General features: G+C 57.7%; 2 protein-coding genes across 3 annotated transcripts in view; one reads left to right on the top strand and one right to left on the bottom strand.

Moving 5' to 3' along the window:
* TADA2B (transcriptional adaptor 2B) overlaps window positions 1-14066 on the top strand; it is a 16668-nt gene extending 2602 nt beyond the window's left edge. Inside the window, exon 3 of the mRNA XM_023746407.1 lies at window positions 10917-14066. Coding sequence (XP_023602175.1) covers window positions 10917-11909 — 993 coding nt within the window. The 3' untranslated portion in view covers window positions 11910-14066. The remainder of the gene's footprint in view (window positions 1-10916) is intronic.
* A 792-nt stretch (window positions 14067-14858) lies between these two features.
* GRPEL1 (GrpE like 1, mitochondrial) overlaps window positions 14859-19629 on the bottom strand; it is a 6186-nt gene continuing 1415 nt past the window's right edge. For both annotated transcript variants that reach the window (XM_023746409.1, XM_023746410.1), the window contains exons 2-4: window positions 18612-18774; window positions 17385-17466; window positions 14859-16351 (exon numbers count right to left, since the gene is read on the bottom strand). In XM_023746409.1, the coding sequence (XP_023602177.1) occupies window positions 16005-16351; window positions 17385-17466; window positions 18612-18774 (592 nt within the window). In that variant the 3' untranslated portion in view covers window positions 14859-16004. The remainder of the gene's footprint in view (window positions 16352-17384; window positions 17467-18611; window positions 18775-19629) is intronic.

Below are 19629 nucleotides of genomic sequence, written 5' to 3'. Positions count from 1 at the left end.
CTGGGCATGCAGGTGCCCCGTGTCCCCCGCCTGGCCAGGGGCTGGTTCTCCTGGGCCCTCGCGACACCCAGGACGGTGTGCGGGGAGTGGTCGGGGTGGGGGGGGAGCTGCACCAAGCAGTGCGGGCTAAGGAGGCGTTTGTCCGGGTTGGTTTGTCTCGGGTCTCTGGAGGGACAGGTGACAGGAGCAGGTGGTGCCGTAGGCTGGTGTGCCGTCCTGGAGAGAAGCACTCTTGGAGGGGTCTCCCCAGCCCTGTCCGCTCGGCAGGAGGGCGCTGTCTTCTGTGTTTGTGAGGAAAGATCTGGCTGTGTCCCGGCCCGGGGCCTGGGGCCTGGAACTGCCAAGGGTGGTTGGTGCCTCCAGGCATTATGAGAAGCCAGGGCGCCCCCAGCCCTTCATCTTTCCAGATCCTCCCACAGGATGGGCCCCTTCCCTGAACCAGCCTCTGCTCTCCTGCCGGGCTCCCACGGAAGACACACCTCTCCCCGTCCCCAAACCTGTCCTGCTTCTGTTTCTTTTCTGTAAAGTGAGCCGGTCTTTGGGGACCAATACCCATTGTGCACCCTGGATTCTTTACTCTCCTCCCAACTGCTGAGACACCGCTCTACACACTCCCCTACGCGCCGCATCGGGTCCTGAGATGCTGTGAGCGGATGCCCGTGAGCACATACGGGCGGTGAGAGAGGGGAAGGAAGGTCTGTCCTTGTCCTCAGGCTGGTAATCACGTCCCACGACAGGAGCTCTCCAGAGGCCACGGGCCAACGTCCTCACCTGCTCTCTCCCGGTCGCCTCGGGCAGATCTCACCTCACTCTGCCACTCGGGCTGCAGGCCCTGAGCACCCTCCGCTCCTCCGCCAGGTCCGCGCGCGCGCAGTCCAGGCTGCTGCTTCTCTCTTGCCTTGACCATTTCGGGAGCTTCCCATATGGTCTCCCTGCTTCGACCTCGGGCCCTGCACCCGTTCCACACCGAGCTCAGGGTGCTCTGAGACATGTCACATCACGTCCCTCAGTGGCTTCCAGACCGACTTCGATTACACTTCACAGCCCACGAGGCTGTGGGGTCTGAGCTGCTACCCCTTCATCATCTTTCATTCCTTCTACCTAGAGGTCTCTTCTCCCAAATTATGGTTCGTGACTGGTCTTTCTTCCTCTGTCAGTGCCTCAGACATTCCCTCCCCACGTCATCCTCACAGCACTCGGCTCCACAGCAGCAGCTGAAGTAGCTGGCGTGGCCCCGGGCCTTGCCGAGTGCCCGGCACTGCATGCCTCCTGGGACCTTCTCGCGGCCCCATCGGTTTGAATGGGATAGTTTGACTTCAGAGTCTGCTCCTAGCTGCACTGTCTGCACTGCCTCCCGCACAGCATTGTGGGAAATAGACGAAAAACAAGCCCAGGGCCTAAAACATTTATAGTGCTTTGGAGGGAGCCTGGGGCTGAGAGGGGGGCATTGTCTACGCAGTACTTTTCAGGCTTTAATGTGCATACACAGCACCTGGGGAGCTGATTAAAATGCGGATTCCCTCTAAGAGCCCTGTCAGCTATTAGAAGAGACGCAGCCGGAGGAGGGTGCTGGGGGCCAGGGGCCTCCTCCCTGGCGGTTCCGGAGGAGGCTGGAGCTCTGCGTGCCAACCTTGCCAGCACAGGCCCCAGGAGCACAGGCCTCTGGGGCTCTGTCTGCTCCCCTGGGCTCCCTGCTCTACCCTTGACACTTCATGTGCAGCTCTCAGATGTGTGGCTCCCTTCCGAGCAGATCTGTAGGTACACGTGCTGTACTCCAGGGGTGCCGTGTTCAGCACTGCAGTTCTGGGCCAGGCTCCTCCATGCACATCACCACTCTGCACAGCAGCCTGGAGTGGCTTCTTAGTGTGTAGTTGAAGAACAGCGACTCATCTATACGTATAAAAGGCTAATACGCTGTGTCCCTCCTACTGTCTGACCAGTAGCTATGACGCGCACTGACCACCAGGGAGCTGCTGAGCTGCAGTGACTTGGCAGCAGCGGTTCTTGGGTGACGAACCCCAAAACCAGAGAGGTGGGAGCCCGATTCCTCGTGGGCCCACCTGATTCCTTGCGGGGCCGTGCGATTCCACCTTCGGCTGTGGGTTATGTTGTTGCTGGGGCACTGTCGGCCCAGAATTTGATTTATTGCTCACTTGCGTTTGCGTTCCACACCCTGTACTACAGCAACTTTGCAGAGTGCCCTCTCGCACTCCTGGACCCTCGGGGGATGTTGGAGAGCCGTTTCAGCCTGATCCCTACAGGCCAGGCCGAGGGACCACAGACGGGACCACAGACGCCATGGGGGGAGGTTGGCTCCAGGGCATGTCCAGCCCATCTCACCCAGTCCCGCCCTGCGGGCCACCTTCTAATTAATTTCAACGTGCACAAATCTGTGCACCGGGTCACTAGTTTTTAATATTTGTCCAGAATGTCCTGGCTTTTCACGTGGTAAAGTCAGGGTGTAGACGCAGTCCTGTGGGTTCCAAAGCCTGGACCCTGGCTTCTCGGTGTAAGAGCATTCACTAATGTGGGCCACACGGAGGCTGGAGCTCGGTGGGTAACTGAAGGTGTGGCTGGCCTGGAAGGGCTTTGCAGAGGAACGAAGTTGCCCTGGCTCAGCAGGCGGGCGGGCACTGGGTGGGACAGGGAAGGTCTCAGTGCAGGAGCCAGGCTTGGGCTGAGTCTGGAGAAAGGCAGCGTGCCGATCGGGGACAGTGATGTAGAGGAAGGTGAGGCTGTTCTTTCCAGTTTCTCAGACGGCACATGGCCTGTGACCTTGGGGTTGTGCTGCTTCTTGTGGAGTTGGGAGGGGCGATTTCAGGAGACCGTAGCGGGAGGGCTGTGGCTGAAGTCTGGCCCCACTTGCTCACACTTCCCGGGAACAGGCGAGGCTGAGGGATGCCCTGCGGCCGCGAGGGTCTGGGAGCAGCGAGGCCAGGCTCTGACTGTGCCTGTGCGTTTGATGACTGGCCGGGAGAGGACAGGGAGTGGGGGAAGGAGCCTGTGAATTGAGACCAGGGGAGGGTGAGCAGGAGGACAGTGGCCCACAGTCCCTTCACCCGGGGTTTTGAGAACCTTACGCAGCTGTTCAGGGCTGGGTGCTGTGCGGATTCCCGGAAATCCAGGTCCTGGTCACGGGCACAGACGTGAACCCCTGCGTGGCTGGGAGATGAGTGGGGAGAATGGAAGGGGCTGAGGGTGGCCTGGTCCTCTGCAGGTGGTGGTCAGGGCGACTTCAGGGGAGCCGGTCAAGCCAGCTTCGAAGCTAGATTTTGAATTTAAAGAGTGTGTGGAGTTTTCTGTAGACTGAGCAGGCGGGGCTTCCCCATGGCGGTGAGAGGCTGGGGAGCAGCCCCGGGAAGTCGGAGCCCTCCTGGGGGAGAGGGGCCTGTGAGGTGTCATCACCCAGGACTGATGAGGGCTCCCCAGCATGGATGTCGGCGTCTGAGTGGAGTGAGAAGGGATGGCGGGGCAGGGTGTCAGGTGGGGGGGAGGGCGGGGAAGGAGGGCATGTGTGTGTGGGGGGGGAGGGGACCCACGCTGGTGAGGAGAGTCAAAGGCCAGGCACTGGGCAGACTAGACATGACGCCGGGTCCTGCACGGGCCCTGTGCCCGGAAGGAGCTTGTTAGGGCGACTGGCGAAACCAGCGGGAACAGAGGTTTCGGTGCAGCTTTTAAATTTCCTAATTTTGCTCGTGATGTGGTTATGCAGGAGCATGTCCTTGTTGGTAAGAAAACCAGACAGAATCATTTGGAGGTGATGTTGCTTGAGGTTGCAGCGTAGTTTCAAAATGGTAAAAAACATTTTTTAAGTGTGTGAAATTCTCGCCTGCGTCCGTGCATTCAGGCTCGCTGTCGGAGGCCGTGAGTGTCATGAATAAAGCCTTTCACTTTGGTAGACGACAGTGGACATTCAGAGGCCGGGCGAGAGCAGATGCGGAGATAGTGCTGCTCTGTGCACTGAGTCGCTCGCTCATGCACGCAGCCCTCACTCGGGCCTGTGCTCGGTGGCGGAAACACGATAGAAGTGAGGCAGCTGTGCCCTGTACGGCTGTGTGGTCACGTGAACTCGGCCTCCTTGTGGAAGGAGGAGAAGGCTTTCCGGGGAGGGATAGTGTGGACAAGGGCCTTCCCCTGCCCCAGGGGTCTGGTTGGTGTGTTCAGGGGCCAGGACAGGTAGGCAAGGGGGTGTGGGGTCACATGTTGAAAACCCTGAGCACCGGCCCACCCGGCGGAACAGGCTTTGGAGCGGATTCACACTGAGCTGCCCCAAGTGCACGTGTGAGCTGAACCCAGCTCTAAGCTGGGCCTCGGACGTTGGCTCGCTCCCAGCCACGGCCCCCTAGTCCCTCGTTTACAAATGAGGACGCAGCTGTAGCGTGAAAGAATTGGAGCCAGTCTGACTCTGCACAGCACAGTCACCTGAGGATCCCGATTCCCAGGGACACCCAGCCCTCCTGAGTGCGCATCTCCATGGGGAGGTCTGGAAATGGTCATTGGGGAAGAGTCCCAGGGAGTTCTGACAGTTGGTCCCCGGAACCACATTTCACTGCGGGAGACGGCCCCTCTGTGGCTGGGTGAGCCCCTTCCATCGGACGGCCGGTGGGACTTTAGGACGTGCTGTGGGATGGAGGGAGGAGGGAAGAGCCTGGATGGAGACAGCAGCCGAGTGAAGGGCTGTGCAGAGCAGTGGCTCTGGGCCTGGGCAGGTTGTGCAACACCCGAGGGCTTGTCGTCTGGGCAGCGGTCTGGGCAGGGCCTGAGCGCGGGCCTGGGCCTTCTCAGTGCCAGGGCTGCTGCTGCTGAGGGACCCGCTGCAGGAACCACTGAGGCGGACGGCAGCCTGCCGCTTAAACATTTTAGTTATTTTTTATCTTTATGTTTTTTAAAAATTATTTTATTTTTTCATCACCATTTATCCTTTCTATGCCCTCTTCCATCTCCAGTTCTGTTTTATTTTTAAAAGTTTGTTTTTGTGCTAAAATACACAAACCAGGAAATTCACCTTGTAACCCTTGTTGGGGGCCCAGGTCGGTGGCATTAGGCTCATTCACATTGTTAGGCAGCCGTCGCCACCATCACCTCCTGGACTTGCCATCTTCCCACTGGGACTCTGCCCCCATTCAACCCCTCCCTCCCGCCCCAGCCCTGGCACCAGCACCTGCTTTCTGTCTCTGAGCCTGATTCTCGGGGCCTCGCATATGTGGCATCACTCAGCGTTGTCTGGCTGTGTCTGGCTCATCCCGCCGCCTCCAGGCTCACCCACGTGCAGTGCGGTCCAGAATCCCCTCCTTGCTCAGGGGCACTGACCGTGTGGGTGGACCCCTTTCGCTGACCCACTCCTGCATCGGTGGACACTGGGCGGCTTCCACTGGGGCCGCTGTGAATAATGCTCCGTGAACGTAGGCGCACAGCAGGGGTGGGGGGCGTCCGGCCCACGGGCTGTATAAAGAAGGCCCTCGAATCATGTGGTCTGGCCCTGCCAAGGCATTGGGGGTGAGTTGATTAAATGTTTGACCAAATACAGCAGGCTAAGTTTTAAGTGGATAATTGTGTATGCCCTGCAGGTGATGTTATAAATATCCAAGCGGCCCTTGGCAGGAAAAGGTTCCCCACCCCTGGCGGACAGTTACTGTTGAGTCCCTGCTTCCAGTCCCTTTGGGCGAACACCTAGAGGTGGGGTTGCGGGTCCTGTGGCAGTTCGGTTGGATTGTTGAGGACCCAGGTGCTGTTTCCACAGCTCCCTCCCAGGGCAGGACCGGCCTGGCCGGACCCAGTCAGCTGGGGAAGGAGACGGGGAGGTGACAGAGAGGTGGCAGCCGTCACAGCACCGCCCTGGGGGGCCCTCCTGGGTCTCCCCCTCACAGCGAGCCTTCCTGCGAGGTGTCAAGGCCAGTGACAGGTCAGTCTGAGCCCCGCTGGCCTTTGCCGCCAGCGTGTGAGAGCAGACACATGCCAAGCACTCTGGACATGAGCCAAGGGCTGAGGGTCATCCTGGCAGTGCCCCCACCAGGGCTCCCAGTCTGCTGGCCCCGCAGCTGCCCAGGACCACGGGCGTCCGGCCTGCCTCACTCCGCCCTTGGAGCTGGACGGGCCCTCCCCATCCATTGGGGCACGCCACGTCCCTCGGAGACTGCTCTCTCCTGGCCTTGTGCAGGCCTCCGCTCCCCCTCCGCCCCCTCAGTGCTGGTGCCCGGGACCCCCGGGAGCCGCAGCTCCATGCGGTGGGCCTCTGGTCGCTTCCATCCCTTAAAGGAAATCCCCGCTGCTCCTCTCCCCCCCAACCCCCAGGCCTGGCTGCAGAGCAGGGGGGAAGGGGGGGTAAAGCTGCCTCAGAGTGCTTCCCAGCCCAGACCCGCAGGGAGAAGGGTGGGGGTGGGGGGTTGCTGCACATTCAGAGTGCTGCGGGGGGGTGGTCAGAACTGCCCACCTGCACAGCAGGACGGCTGTGGAGCTAAGGATAGCAGCCCTTTGCGTTTGCGGACACAACTGCATCCTCCGTCCCCAGCAGAAGTAGGTGCCACAGTCCCTTACCGGACCCAGCGCCTGGAGTTGAGAGGGTGGGCGCCTTTGTCTGGACAGAAGCAGCCCGTCGGCCTCGCTCTGCTGGTTTCAAGCCCCAGGACGCATTTGGTCAGCCCTCCTCCTCTGTGTCATCAGCATCGGCACTGGTGTGGGGACAGACCTCGGGGGCTGCTCAGCCTCAGTTTAGTCTCCTGTCCCTCAAAGTGTGTGGCTGGGCTGCTCCTGCCGGTGGGAACTGCTAGGCCAGTGATGGCGAACCTTTTGAGCTCGGCGTGTCAGCATTTTGAAAAACCCTAACTTAACTCTGGTGCCGTGTCACATATAGAAATTTTTTGATATTTGCAACCACAGCAAAACAAAGACTTATATTTTTGATATTTATTTTATATATTTAAATGCCATTCAACAAAGAAAAATCAACCAAAAAAATGAGTTTGCGTGTCACCTCTGACACGCGTGTCATAGGTTCGCCATCACTGTGCTAGGAGGTGAGGTGAGGTGACCTTGGCATGCACTCCCAGGGAGACTTCCTGTCATGTGATTTCTCTTCTGTCTGACAAAGCCCTTCGAGAGGAGGCTTACCGATGGAGGAGCAGAAGCTGATAGGATGAGGCTCTCACAGCCAGGGTCACTGAGCCAGAATCGGAACCCAGCTCTGGGCCCATTGACGGCTTCCTGGAGGAGGTGACTGTGTCCTGTGGAGGAAGCTAACAGCTTCATAGCAGTAACAGGCGCCACCATGGAGGGAACACAGCCCCACGCCGGGCACTGGCAGCTGCACAGGCATGACCGCACTTCCCCGTCCTCCCCGTGCTGTGCAGTAGGTCGTGCAATACCTTCGTAACTCAGAGGAGGCGGCTGAGGCACAGGCTAAGCAGTGTGTTCCCGTTGTCAGCTCCTAAGGGGTGGAGCCAGGACTGGAAGCCCAAAGGCTGCCCCAGAGCCCTTGCACCCAGAGAAGGCACTTCCAGCGGGGGAGGGGCGGGGGCGGGTCTGCAAGGCCCCTGGACGGCAGGAGGAGCGTGGCTGACCTGGCAGGTGCGCACTGCCCAGACCTTCAGACTTTGTAGACCGTTCATGTTGAAAGGAAATTGCTGACGTTAGGTTCGCCAAGTAAGGATAGTGAACAAATGTCTAAAGGCCAATTAGCTATCACCATTTCACAAAGAGAAAGATGATCTTAAACACACCCAGATGCTAAGGATGAGGGGCCATCCTTTAAATGGCAAAGTTTAGCTTTTAGGAAAGTCCGCGTCGGCCTCCCTGTGTTTTTCCATTTCACCCTAGATGGCGGCAGCCCTGTGTGAGAGGCCGTGGTTCCCTGATGGGAGCCTCCAAAGGTTTGGCCGTTGAGTCCCTGTGTGGGGGTGTCCAGGTCAGGACGGTGGCGGTGGCTCTGGCTGGAACCCGGAGGAGAGAACCCTGAGCCAGCCCCACTGGTGGGAGCCGCCGACCACATTGACGATGATTTCTCTGGACTGTTCGCGTCCTCTTCCTGGGCAGGTGCTGGAGGCCAGCACGGGGAGCCGTGAGGAGGCAGCGGGGAGGCCAGGCCCCAGAGCACTTCCCACTTCCTCTCCTGGAGGCAGCGTCCAGGGATCTTGGAAAGGAGACCTCCTGGGCCTCGTGTCTTAGACACCTTACCCTTTTCCAAGGGCTTTAGAGAAGGAGCACACCCGTCTCTCTCTTTCCGAAGGTGGGAGGCTCTTTTTCTTCTAAGAGAACATGAAGGAAGGAACAAACCTGGAACCCGGCTTCCGTAGGCTTTGGGCTGCGTCCCCGCTGTCACTGCGAGCTGTGTGTGTGAGGGGGAGGGGCACTTCAGGACAGCGTGTTCCCTGTTTTAGTTGTACTTGAGTTGAACTTTCTCTCCAAATCTCATTCCCCAAGTAAAGTTCTGTTGCTTCTGCCTCCCCATCCACCCATCCATCCATCCACCCATCCATCCATCCATCCAGATCAGAGAAACACTTTGGCCTTGGCACACGTGCGGGAGAGCCGCCCCAGGGGTCTGCTGCTGTCCGGAGTGTTGCCGCAGTGCGGTGACAGGACGCGTCTCGCACTCGCAGGAGGCGGCAGTGCTGCGTGACCACCGGCACGTGGAAGGCTGGAGGGGGCACTGGGACTGAGCCGGCAGGTGCCAGCTCGCAGTGGGGTGCGGAAGCCGGCGCTCAGTCAGTCACGTTAGACGCCCTTCCTCAGGGGGAGCTCACGGCACGGACTCCCGTTAGAACCAGAGCAGTGCTGTCCGTGGGCTGGTCCACAAGGACCCTCACTCTCAGTTGCACAGGTCTTGAAGATTAGGGTCTGTGTGTTTTCCTGACTCATTCAGTGGCGTGGTGCCCTGAGAGGCGCTTGCCTTTCAGGAATCGCTGAGCCCTGGCTCCTAGTGAGGCTTAGTTGTCCTGGGCAGTGGCTGAGGCTGTACTCATGGGAGCGCCTGGCTCCTGTCCCTCTGATTTGTGGCTTCACATGGAGCCTCCGAGAGCAAAGTCCCCTCTGTAACCTAAAGACAGCCGAGTGTCCGCACAGTGCCCACACTGGCCCTCCGGCCTGCCCGGCCCAGGAGACCCTGGTGAGCATTGGAGGGGACGGAGCTGCCCCACGTGGCCCACGCATCCCTTGCCCTGGGGCTGCCTTGCTGCCTGCGCTCTGCTCCCAGAGTGCTGACGTTGATGGAGATAAATGAAAACAGGAACAGATCATCTCGGTTTGGTCAGGTACCCCTTGATTAGCCAGAAGCCTTCTGTTCTTTCCGGATTTAAGTTTTACCCGAATGTGGTGCTCTGAGCTGCTGAGGACTCGGAGGCAGATTGCTGATGCTGAGGCTCAGGAGAGCGGCAGGCTCGTTGGGAGGGCAGCTGGCGCTGCATTGCAGGCCTCACTGGACCTGGGAGGGGGCGAGGCCCGGGCCTGAATGCCTGACATGCAGCGGGGTTCGCAGCCTAGCCCCTCTGAGCCGAGCCTCCCATAAGGGCACTCAGCTTCCTTGCCCGGGAGGCCCCTGCAAACTATCCTTACTCTGTAGCAGCTGCAGCCTCGGAGAAGCTGATGGGCTAGGCTCGACCGTGCCTGTAGTCACCACCCCCGCTGGGCAGTCAGAGGTGGGACGTGGCCAGCCTGGGTCACAGAGTGGCAGTAGATGCGTGTGGTTTGGTTTTGGTGTTTCTTTTTGGACCAAATGCTTCCTGGGAAAATATAACGAACAGAGTTGAGGCTCTTGACTTTTTAAAGAAGAAAGCATGTAAATTTCATCCCCATGAGACCAGGACGAGTTCTAGCTCTGACCTTCCCTTTGCTCAAGGTAGGTCCCAGCATGGCCTTCTCTGTTCCTGTGTCGTAAGCCCCGCCCTCGGCACCACAGTGCCCGGCGGGAGTGCCTGCAGGGGCGCGGGCCCTGACTGGGGCCTCAGATGTAGGGTCTGGTCACCGCACCACAAACACTTCCCTCTTTGCCATGCCCACCTTGTCATCAGCCCAGTCGCATGGATAGGCTGGTTTCTTGGGTTCCAATTTGGCCTGTGGGGGTACAGAAACCACCCCGATGTTGCGGGGTGAGGGTTGCTGGGCGGAAGGCAGCGTGTGTGAGGAGAGCAGGTGGAGGGGGGTGGAGGCTGCGGGCGCTGAGTGCTGCTGGGGCACTTGCTTTCTGAAGTGGCTTTGGCGGTTGAGTTAAGGAAGAGGTCTCTTGGCAGAAGGAAAGGATTGAGGGAGTTGTACAATTTCCTCCCATTAATAACCCTGATGTGCATGGTGACCTCGCAGAGTGAGTGCTCAGCCCCGCAGACTTCAGAGAGCGACGAAGCACGGGGCTGTCAGCACGGGGCTGTCGGAAATGAGAGCCCGCCCCTTTCGGAGGCGCTTCCCAGCCAGGGAGTGTCAGCCACAGAGGCGGGGCCCCTCCGGTGCCCAGAGGCGGGCAGCAGAGTAGAATGGGGTCCCTCTTGTAGCCAGGGGACCTGGCCATGAACTCTGGACCACTCTGTTCTCTAGTCTGGGAATGAAGAGGTTAGACTGGGAGGAGCAGGGCACCCGGTGCTCTGTGGCCTTGCCCACCTGTGTCCACTCACAGACAGACACCCTCCCGCCTCAGATGCAGCACTAATGGGCGAAACGCCAGCACCCGGCGGGCCCTGCTAGTCTATTCCCGGAACCAGGAGCCAGTTCGGATCTCAGAGGAGGGCTCCGGTCTCAGCTCTGCTGCCGGGTCCCGCTGAGGCCTGGCGAGTGTCCACATCTCTGGATTCACAGGAGAGGGCGTGGACTGTTTGGGGAGGGGTCATGCTGGGACAGGAGGAGTCCAGGTCGCCTTGGGGAAAGGTTGAGGGGATTTGTCAGACCCTGAGTCTGACCTCTGGCTTTGGGAATGACTCTGACCTTTGTCGTTGTAGGAAGATATGGCTGCTCACGTAGGGGCCTCCCGGACTCCCCAGGAAGTGATGGAGCATTACGTAAGCATGTACATCCACGGCAACCTGGGGAAGGCCTGCATCCCCGACACCATCCCCAACCGGGTGACCGACCACACCTGCCCCAGTGGAGGCCCCCTCTCTCCCAGCCTCACCACCCCCTTGCCTCCCCTAGACATCTCGGTGGCCGAGCAGCAGCAGCTGGGCTACATGCCGCTGCGCGACGACTACGAGATCGAGTACGACCAGGACGCCGAGACGCTCATCAGCGGGCTCTCGGTCAACTACGACGACGACGACGTGGAGATCGAGCTCAAGCGCGCGCACGTGGACATGTACGTGCGGAAGCTCCGGGAGCGGCAGCGGCGCAAGAACATCGCCCGCGACTACAACCTGGTGCCGGCCTTCCTGGGCAAGGACAAGAAGGAGCGCGAGAAGGCGGCCAAGCGCAAGATCACCAAGGAGGAGCGGGAGCTGCGGCTGAAGCTGCGGCCGCTCTACCAGTTCATGTCCTGCAAGGAGTTCGACGACCTGTTCGAGAACATGCACAAGGAGAAGATGCTGCGCGCCAAGATCCGGGAGCTGCAGCGGTACCGGCGCAACGGGATCACCAAGATGGAGGAGTCGGCCGAGTACGAGGCGGCCCGGCACAAGCGGGAGAAGCGGAAGGAGAACCGGAACTCGGCGGGCGCCAAGCGCGGGCGGGAGGACGCCAAGGACGGCGAGTTCGCCGCCATCGAGAACCTGCCGGGCTTCGAGCTGCTGTCGGACCGCGAGAAGGCGCTCTGCAGCTCCCTGAACCTGAGCCCCGCGCGCTACGTGACCGCCAAGACCATCATCATCAAAGACCACCTCCAGAAGCGCCAGGGCATCCCCTCCAAGAGCCGCCTGCCCAGCTACCTGGACAAGGTCCTGAAGAAAAGGATTTTAAACTTCCTCACGGAGAGCGGCTGGATATCCAGGGACGCCTCCTGAAGCGGGCGGAGCCTGGGCGCGCGTGTGAGCCAAATGACTGGGGTGGGGGGACAGCAGCCGCTTTCCCCATGGTTGTTTTTTCAGCAAATTGAGTTTCTTTTTTAGGATGTAAGTTGTTCTCGCGGTCCTCTGGAAGAAGCAATAGTAACAATCTTAGATCGGATCATGAGGGAAGCAGATGCAGGCATGTTGTACCTCAGTGCTAGAAGCAATGCGCTAAGATGACGCTTGCCTTTGTGTTGAGTGTGGAGAACGTGGAGATGGGAGCGGCCCGGGGAGCCCCTTCCCTTCGGTGCACACCTGTGCTGGCTGCCGGCTGCCAGCCTTGCCTGTGACACCGGCTCGGCGCAGGGCAGGTGGGCAGTGAGGCCAGAGGGCAGGGTCAAGCTTCCTTGGACCGTGAGGAAGAGGCTGGTAGCGAACAGAGACCAAATGAGCTTCCCCTTAGCTACTGGCAGCGGCAGTTTGAGTTTGCAGTTCCCAGACCCCGAAACTGCCCCTTTTGCGCCCTTTTGCGCCCGCTGGGCAGAGCCCCTACCCCCTTCAGTTTGGAAATGGGCAGCGCCCCCTAGTGTAGAGGGTGGCTGTGGGAAGCGTGGCAGCCAGGACCAGTGCAATGGCCAGGACTGAGCCCCTTCCTGGGGGGCAGCTGCTGGCTGCTCTTTGGACTTACGTGCATTTTACTTGCAAGCCCTTGTTTTAGGAAGTTCATGGCTAAGTTGTGTTCTGGTGTTGGTGTCTCACAGCTACAAGTACCTTTTTCAGGGAAACCCTGACCACACCAGCCTGGCCAAGCCTCTGACCTTCAGGTGGCCTTGCACCCTGCAGACTAGCCAGGCGAGGCGGGCCGGCCCATGTGGCCGTTGGTCCCAAGGCCCTTGTGTTGCTGCTGAGTCACTGTCTTACCCAGACTCAGACGTGGCTCTGCCCAGCCCTCGCTAGGTCTTCCCAGGGACCTCTTACACGGTACCTTCCGGTGGCACTTGGGTGGCCATCTGTCTTCCGGGCTGCTCAGGGTTCTCTCGTCCGAGACCCGCTTAGAGTCGGTGGTGACTGCAGACCCGGCCGCTTCTGGCCCCTGGCCCGCTTCTGGCCCGCACAGTGATGGAGAGATGACCTCTCAGAATGTTGGGCTTGACGTTAAAGTGAAGTCTGAAAAAGACCCTCATCGTTTCCAAGGATGACCTCATTACGGTGCCTTTCCCTTTCTTTCTACATCTCTCTGTCCCCGAGGGTAGACTTTCTCAGCATTAGCGGAAACATCTCAAGTGGGTTGTGTACGGCTGTCGTAAAGCGCAAGGCCTGCGGGCAGAGGCACTCCTTGCTGGCTAAGCCAGGACTTCTCGCTGACAAGTGTGAGCGGTGGTGTCACGCGTGAGGGCCACCTCCACCGCCCCTGCGGGTGACTGCTCTCCATGGGGCTGGTGTTGCCACTGGCTCCGAGGGAGGCAGTGCTGCCTTACCGCTGCTTCGCCGGTGGCCCTCACCCAGGGTTCCTGGACCAGCAGCAGCCCCCAGCCCTGGGCCCACGGAGCCCTTTGTGCCAGCCTCCAGGCGGCCTGGGTGCAAGCTAACCTTTGAGAACCGCTGGCTTTAGCTGACCTGGTGTCATCCTTCGTGGGTTTTCTGTCAGATGCCTGGTCTGGTGAGGTTTAAATGTCGTCTTATTTTTCTATACAGGGGTTGCCAGGCTTCATTAAGCTGGAGAAGCAGGCGCCCCAGTAGCTGTGGCCAGTCGAGAGCTGCCAAGTGAATGCGTGGTGCTGGAGGTTTGAGGGTGCTTATCTTTTGATGGCGTGAAGAACTTATTTAGGCGTGGCTGTTTTAAAACACCACAATGAATGTATAATTTATGTTAAAGTGTTACCTTGGTTACAAGAGGAAGTGATTTTGATTGGTTGCCTTTATCCCATCCACTCCTGTTGCCAGTCTTTGCCCCTGCTGTTAGCGAAGAGCCTTGACATTTCTGTATTTAATTTTCATAAGTTAAGTTACCACAATCCCAAGAATTAGGTCTTCAAAATTTAAACTCCAACCTTTGAGTCCAGTTCCATAACTCAGCTATTCGGAATCCTCTCTGGATGCAGCGTTCCAGGAATGTATTCAAGCCGACCTGTTTTTACTGCCCTTTACTTATTAAACAAGTTGCGAACAAAAGCTTGTCACTGACTGCTTCTTAGCACCTGCTCCACGGGCCTGAGGCAGCCTTTCAGGGCCAGCTCTCAGACGCGGGTGGGGGACAGCACGGGCACGTTAGCTGGCACTTGTAAAACCAGCTCCTTCAGACCAGCCTTGCTTTCTGTTAAGAGGAAACCCTCATGCCAGCCCTTGCACCCTGTAAGGCACCAGCAAAAGCATGTCCACGGAGCAGGCCGGGCTGCCAAGGGCCGTCAGTGGACGGAGCGCTGCCTGGACTGTCTACACTGTACGTGTCCCCAGGCTGCACTTAAGCCAAACCCAGAAGCGTGGATGGCTAACAGCTCTAATTTCCCGTGTAAAGCCGTAGGCAGGTCCTCAAATGTTTGTTACAATGTTGAGATGCTGTAGGAACCCGACTCATTTGTACCCAGTAGCCTAAGGTAAAATCGCCTTCATTTTATGTGGTCTCCCTCCATCTCAGAACCTGTGGACTCACTGAGGATGTGCTGTGCGTGGGGCGTCCCCCGTGAATGGGAAACGATGGCTGAGGCTAGTGAGGAGCTGGGTTCCCAGTGGAGCGGGCTGCCTGCCCGTCTCAGCTGGGCTAGCTCTACACAGGGCGGGCGGGAGGGCTGCACACGCACAGGAGTGATCTGCAACGACTTCTGTGCAGCCCGCCCTCCCAGCGAGTGCAGGAGGGAAGGGGGGCCCTCACAGCTGCGACTCCCAGTCCCGTCCCTCAGCGTGAGGCGGGGCCCCGGCCTTTAGTTCTGGGATGTCTTACAAAAAACTATTTGAAGGAGAAAAGTGTTTGAAATTATACATATTGAAATTTTAATTACGGGAATATTACATCTTTCAAAATGATCAGCCAAGTAAAATTGCCTCATATTTTCTCCGCACCCCTTAGGCCAAGGCAGTAGCAGCTGTTTTTTGTTTGTAACAGATACGGAGGGTCCTATGGCGAGTCACAGGCCAGCTTCCGCAGACTTTCCTGCCGTGGGTCCCGGGTGTGTGGTCCCGTCACGGTCCTTAGGCAGACACGTCCACCCGGAGCAGGCCAGTCCCACGCCAGCCTGCAGGGCACGGATGGAAGCAAACACGTGTCTGCATCGGGCACACAGCCAAGTCACGCTCCCCTTAGTAAGGATCGCCACCAAGGTACGCAAAAGACTTATCAGAAAGTAGGAAAATAAACATTGGGGCTTTAATCCTCTTCAATAGATTTAAAAACTAAACATTCACATTTAAAATTTACCAAGCATGCAGCCCTCGGGTGTTGAGAAAGACCATCGTACTAGGGACCTACCTTCAGGTCATTAGTACCTGGCTGAATATAAGACACAAACATTTCTACACGTATTTGAACAAAACAGGACAAGAGTAACTGATTCTGTCACATCCGTCTTACTCTAGGGGAGAATGGTTAAGGTGCCTCCAAAGAAAAGCCAGCGGGCGATTAGATGGACGCGCCTGTCCTCCCCCAGCACACACAAGTGTTCTGAGCAAGAACCCAGTTACACTCCTGCCTTTCCTCCCGAGTGAGGTGCAGAGGGCTGAGGACTGCCGAGCTCGCAGGGCAGCGAGAAGCAGAGGCGCACAGGGCAGATGGCGTGGCCCTAGCCAGACAGCACAGTCCCCAGAGACCTTTTATTTGTTTTAAATACTTTGGTGTCATCAGACTTTGAGCAGATGTAGTATTATTCACGATACCCGAGGGCCCAGTGGTGGCCTGTTTTGTAAGCATGTGAACTATTAAACATGTACTGAAAATCAATCAACAGGCTCCCAAATTAGAGTCCAGTAACAGCTGTGCAATGGGCCCACTTTCCTGGTTAGCCGCTGGTTACTGAAGCTTTCCAACAAGGTTTGGGAAAGGTCTGGAGTATTCACGGACGAACCATCCTTTTAGAGTTACCGCCAGTGATTACCCCAAACCCACAGCCCTGAGAGAAGCTACGCTTCCTTCACCACCCCCACCAGGGCGGGCCGCAGGGTGCGCCCGTGCAGCTTGTAGCCCACTTTGTTCACCAGCGCCACCGTGCCCGGCTCCTTCCCCTCCACCGGCGCGTGGAACAAGGCCTCGTGCTCGTAGGGGTCGAACTTGGCGCCCACGGGGTCCAGCCTGAGCAGGCCGTGTTTCGTGAACACCTTCTGGATCTGGACCTCGGTCATCACCAGCCCCTCGTAGAGGTTCTTCAGGTGCGGGTTGTCCTCTGTGATCTCCTCTTTGGGGACACACTGTGTGGCCTTCTCCAGGATGTCCGCGACCTCTAACAAGTCCTTGCAGAAGCCCTGGATGCCTGCAGAGTCCAAGAAGAACATTTGCATCCACCCATGTCAACTGAGTGGGCGACTCAAAACTAACTTCAATGGCTTGACTGAGAAGGAAATACCACCCCCCCCCCCCAGCCTTTTCTGGGTTTAGACAAGGGCTAATTAGGTGTGAAGACTGGCAGCTGAAAATGTGCAGAACCACCCCCCTCAGCCCTGCTTCAGTCCAGGAGACCCGCCTGCTCCCCCAACAGCCAGACTGCACAGGGCCTGGGGCACATCCCTGGCAGCGACTTAGCTGCTGTGCGGTCCTGGTCAGCCTCGCTGGGTCTCAGCCCCCTCCCAGTGACGGTGGGAGGACCGAAAGGGTCACGCAGGCTTCGAGGGCCTGGGACACTACACGTGTTCCATGTTAGCAACTATTGGGCACTGTGGGGTAAGAGTTACCAAGACTTCGCCTTCACCTAACAGGAGACAGAACGTTAGAAAGGCCACTCAAAATTCAAGGCAGTGTATTACATAATTTTTGTGGTTTCAAAAAAAAGGTTCCCATGCCGACCGGAAGTCAGGGATGGCGAGAGCACCCACACTGGCACCTGCTTCCACCAAGGCCCCGCCCCGCAGGAACCAACGGCGGCCGCGGGCTAATAAGCACAGCGAGTAGGAGCGCGGGGCCACCGCCAGCTTTGTGATGAGTGGCAGGTCACGAAGCCTCAGTCATCTCAACTGTAAAGTGGGAAGGGCAGGGACAAATACTCAAAGGTGACAACACAGACAGCACCTGAGGAGCTCTCAGTGGTACCAGTGTGGTGCTGGTGATGCCAAGGAAACGACACCAGAGAGGCCGACCGACCTGCCAGGATCACCGCAGGTCCACACCGAGGCTCCATGTGGAGAGCGGAGGCCTCCTGCTTACGATTCTACGTGCCAGTCACAACTCCAGTTTCTCCTTAAAAGGGGGGACAGGGGAAGACAACCGGCAGGCACCCGCCCTGGCTGATCTTTCTGATACACACACACCCACATTTTTCCAGATCAGCGTCATACAGTGTTAGAAGTTACCATATAATTTTGCCTCCTCCACCAATTTTTGGGTCCTCTGCCGCAAGTTCTCAGTATCTGCCAAAGCTCGCTTATATTTTTCCTAAAAAAAGAAAAAGGAAACTTACATGAATAAAGCATGGAACAAATTCATAGGAAAGCAAATCTGACACAACAAACCACAAGTCAAAATACAAACACCACCTATTCTTATGCCTGAGACTGGACTACAGACAGTGCAGCTTAACTTAGAAGTGAGTTACGCCCGGTCACTTCCCAGCGAGGGAGGAGGACGTCAAGGCGACAGATGTCTATGTAGCCCCATGGCCATTCTTACTCAGTGACAGCTGGGAAAGAAGAAGAAAAACCACTTTCTCGGGGCCCTGATGGCCTCATCACCATTCACTTCCTTAACCAAGTTTCCAACGTAAGGGGATCCCAGCAGCCTCAGGGGCTGACCCACCGGTTCCCATAAGCCTGGTGGAGTTTAGGCCGCATCCCAGTGAAGAGATAAAGGCTCATCAATGACCCTTTGTATTTCACTGTTGCCCAGGCATGGCTGAGTTCCAACACTTACTGTGTATAAGCATCTGAATTATGGGATCGTCCCCATGCCTCACCACTTGACTGTAATCTCACATTTTGCCCCATCAATTCAATTTTAGAGTGGACTAGATTGCTCTGGGGGGTGGGGGAGTGACTCTAACCCCCGTTCTCGGTCTGTATTCAGGCAATTCCAGTGCAGTCAAGGGCAAGCTCTCCAAGGCTCAAACCCTGGCTCTGGCGCTCAGTAGCCAGGCGACCTTAGGAAGTTAACTTTCCTGTGCCTCAGCTTCCTCGTCTGTAAACAGGGACATTAGCAATGACCTTACTGGAGCCTGTGAGGATTAACATACATAAAGGCGCTGGAACATGTCAGCACCTACGTGTCTGGTGTTGCCCTTAAATCCTGAAGGAACTGACCATGCATCCACATTACTGCCGAGTCCGCAAACCGCTGCCTCCCCGCAGGCCCAGCTTCAGCAGCCATGCTGGTATTCCTTGTACGTAAAGACCAATTAAATCTTAGCTCAACGCAATCTACGTAGCACGTAACCATGAGTCTCACGACAGAGCCAGAGCCGCGCAGGCCTTGGGCTCTAGCCCCTTCCTTAGCAGGAGCACGCTACTGGCCCCAGCCGTAGTCCTTGGGCAAACTAGGAACTCGCCTGGCGCTCAACTGACCATCTCCCCCAGAGCCCGCCTTACCATGGTGTCCTTCAGCTGCTCCTCTAACTTGGCCTTCTCCTCCATGAGCGTCTTCTCTGCACAGGGAGTGTCCGTCTTCTGGTCACTCTGACCCGAGTCCTCTTCCAAGTTCTGGCCACTGTTCTTCTGCTTTGCAGCCGTGCACAGCAGCCGAGGAGTGGGCCTGGGGAAGTGCATGCAAGGCAGAGGTATGACCGTCAATCTGAGGTCACTGAAGACTATTTGCTATTGACTCGCTGGGGGAGAAAGGGTTTATCTTGCATCTGACGTGTAGAAACTACCTGCAACTAGGATGTCCTGTCCCCAGGCGACCTGCCAGCCCCTCTCCGTCCCTCCTGAGCTGTGTCCTCAGGCCCCACCGAGGACTGGAGGAGCCGCTATTAGCAGACGTGAGGCCCAGAGCTGATGCTGACCACACAAAGGTGAACGGGGCAGAGATCCTGCCACAGGGCACTTGGTGTCACGCAAAAGAGGTATCTACGCAAAGAACTATAATTTTGGGTTTAAAAGTGATAAAAGGGGAGGCTCTGGGAGGCTCAGCATAGAATACTTCTTAGCTTTGGAGAATGGAAAAATGAAAAGCTTCATGCAGAGGGGCTTTGAAGGACAGCTAGGAGTTACACGTAAGGCCCTGGCCGGGTGGCTCAGGTGGTTGGAGCGTCGTTCCCCACACGGAGAGGTGGCAGGTTTGATCCCGATTCCCAGCCTGGTCGGGGCACCTATGGGAGGCAACCAATCGATGTCTCTCCCCCCCCCCCCCCTCTAAAATTAAAAGTGACACCTAAGGAGTCGGAGTGGACCGCAGACCCACTTCAGGAAGAGGGAGCTGCCTGGAAAGGCCAGGAGGTAGGAAGGCATGGGGATAAACAGGGAAATAGAGCTCTAGGACCAATCCTGGAGGGAGAAAGGGACTGAAAAATGACCCAAGCCGGGCCCCACGTCCCAAAAGGTTAGCAATTCCGCCCCAGGTCCCAAGCCCCCAAAAAAAGAACAGAAAAAGCCCTCAAACCCAATGTCC

This window comes from Myotis lucifugus, unplaced genomic scaffold, assembly GCF_000147115.1.
Source record: "Myotis lucifugus unplaced genomic scaffold, Myoluc2.0 scaffold_676, whole genome shotgun sequence".
NCBI classification, from domain to species: Eukaryota; Metazoa; Chordata; class Mammalia; order Chiroptera; family Vespertilionidae; genus Myotis; species Myotis lucifugus.
This window is presented reverse-complemented; position numbering and strand designations above follow the sequence as displayed.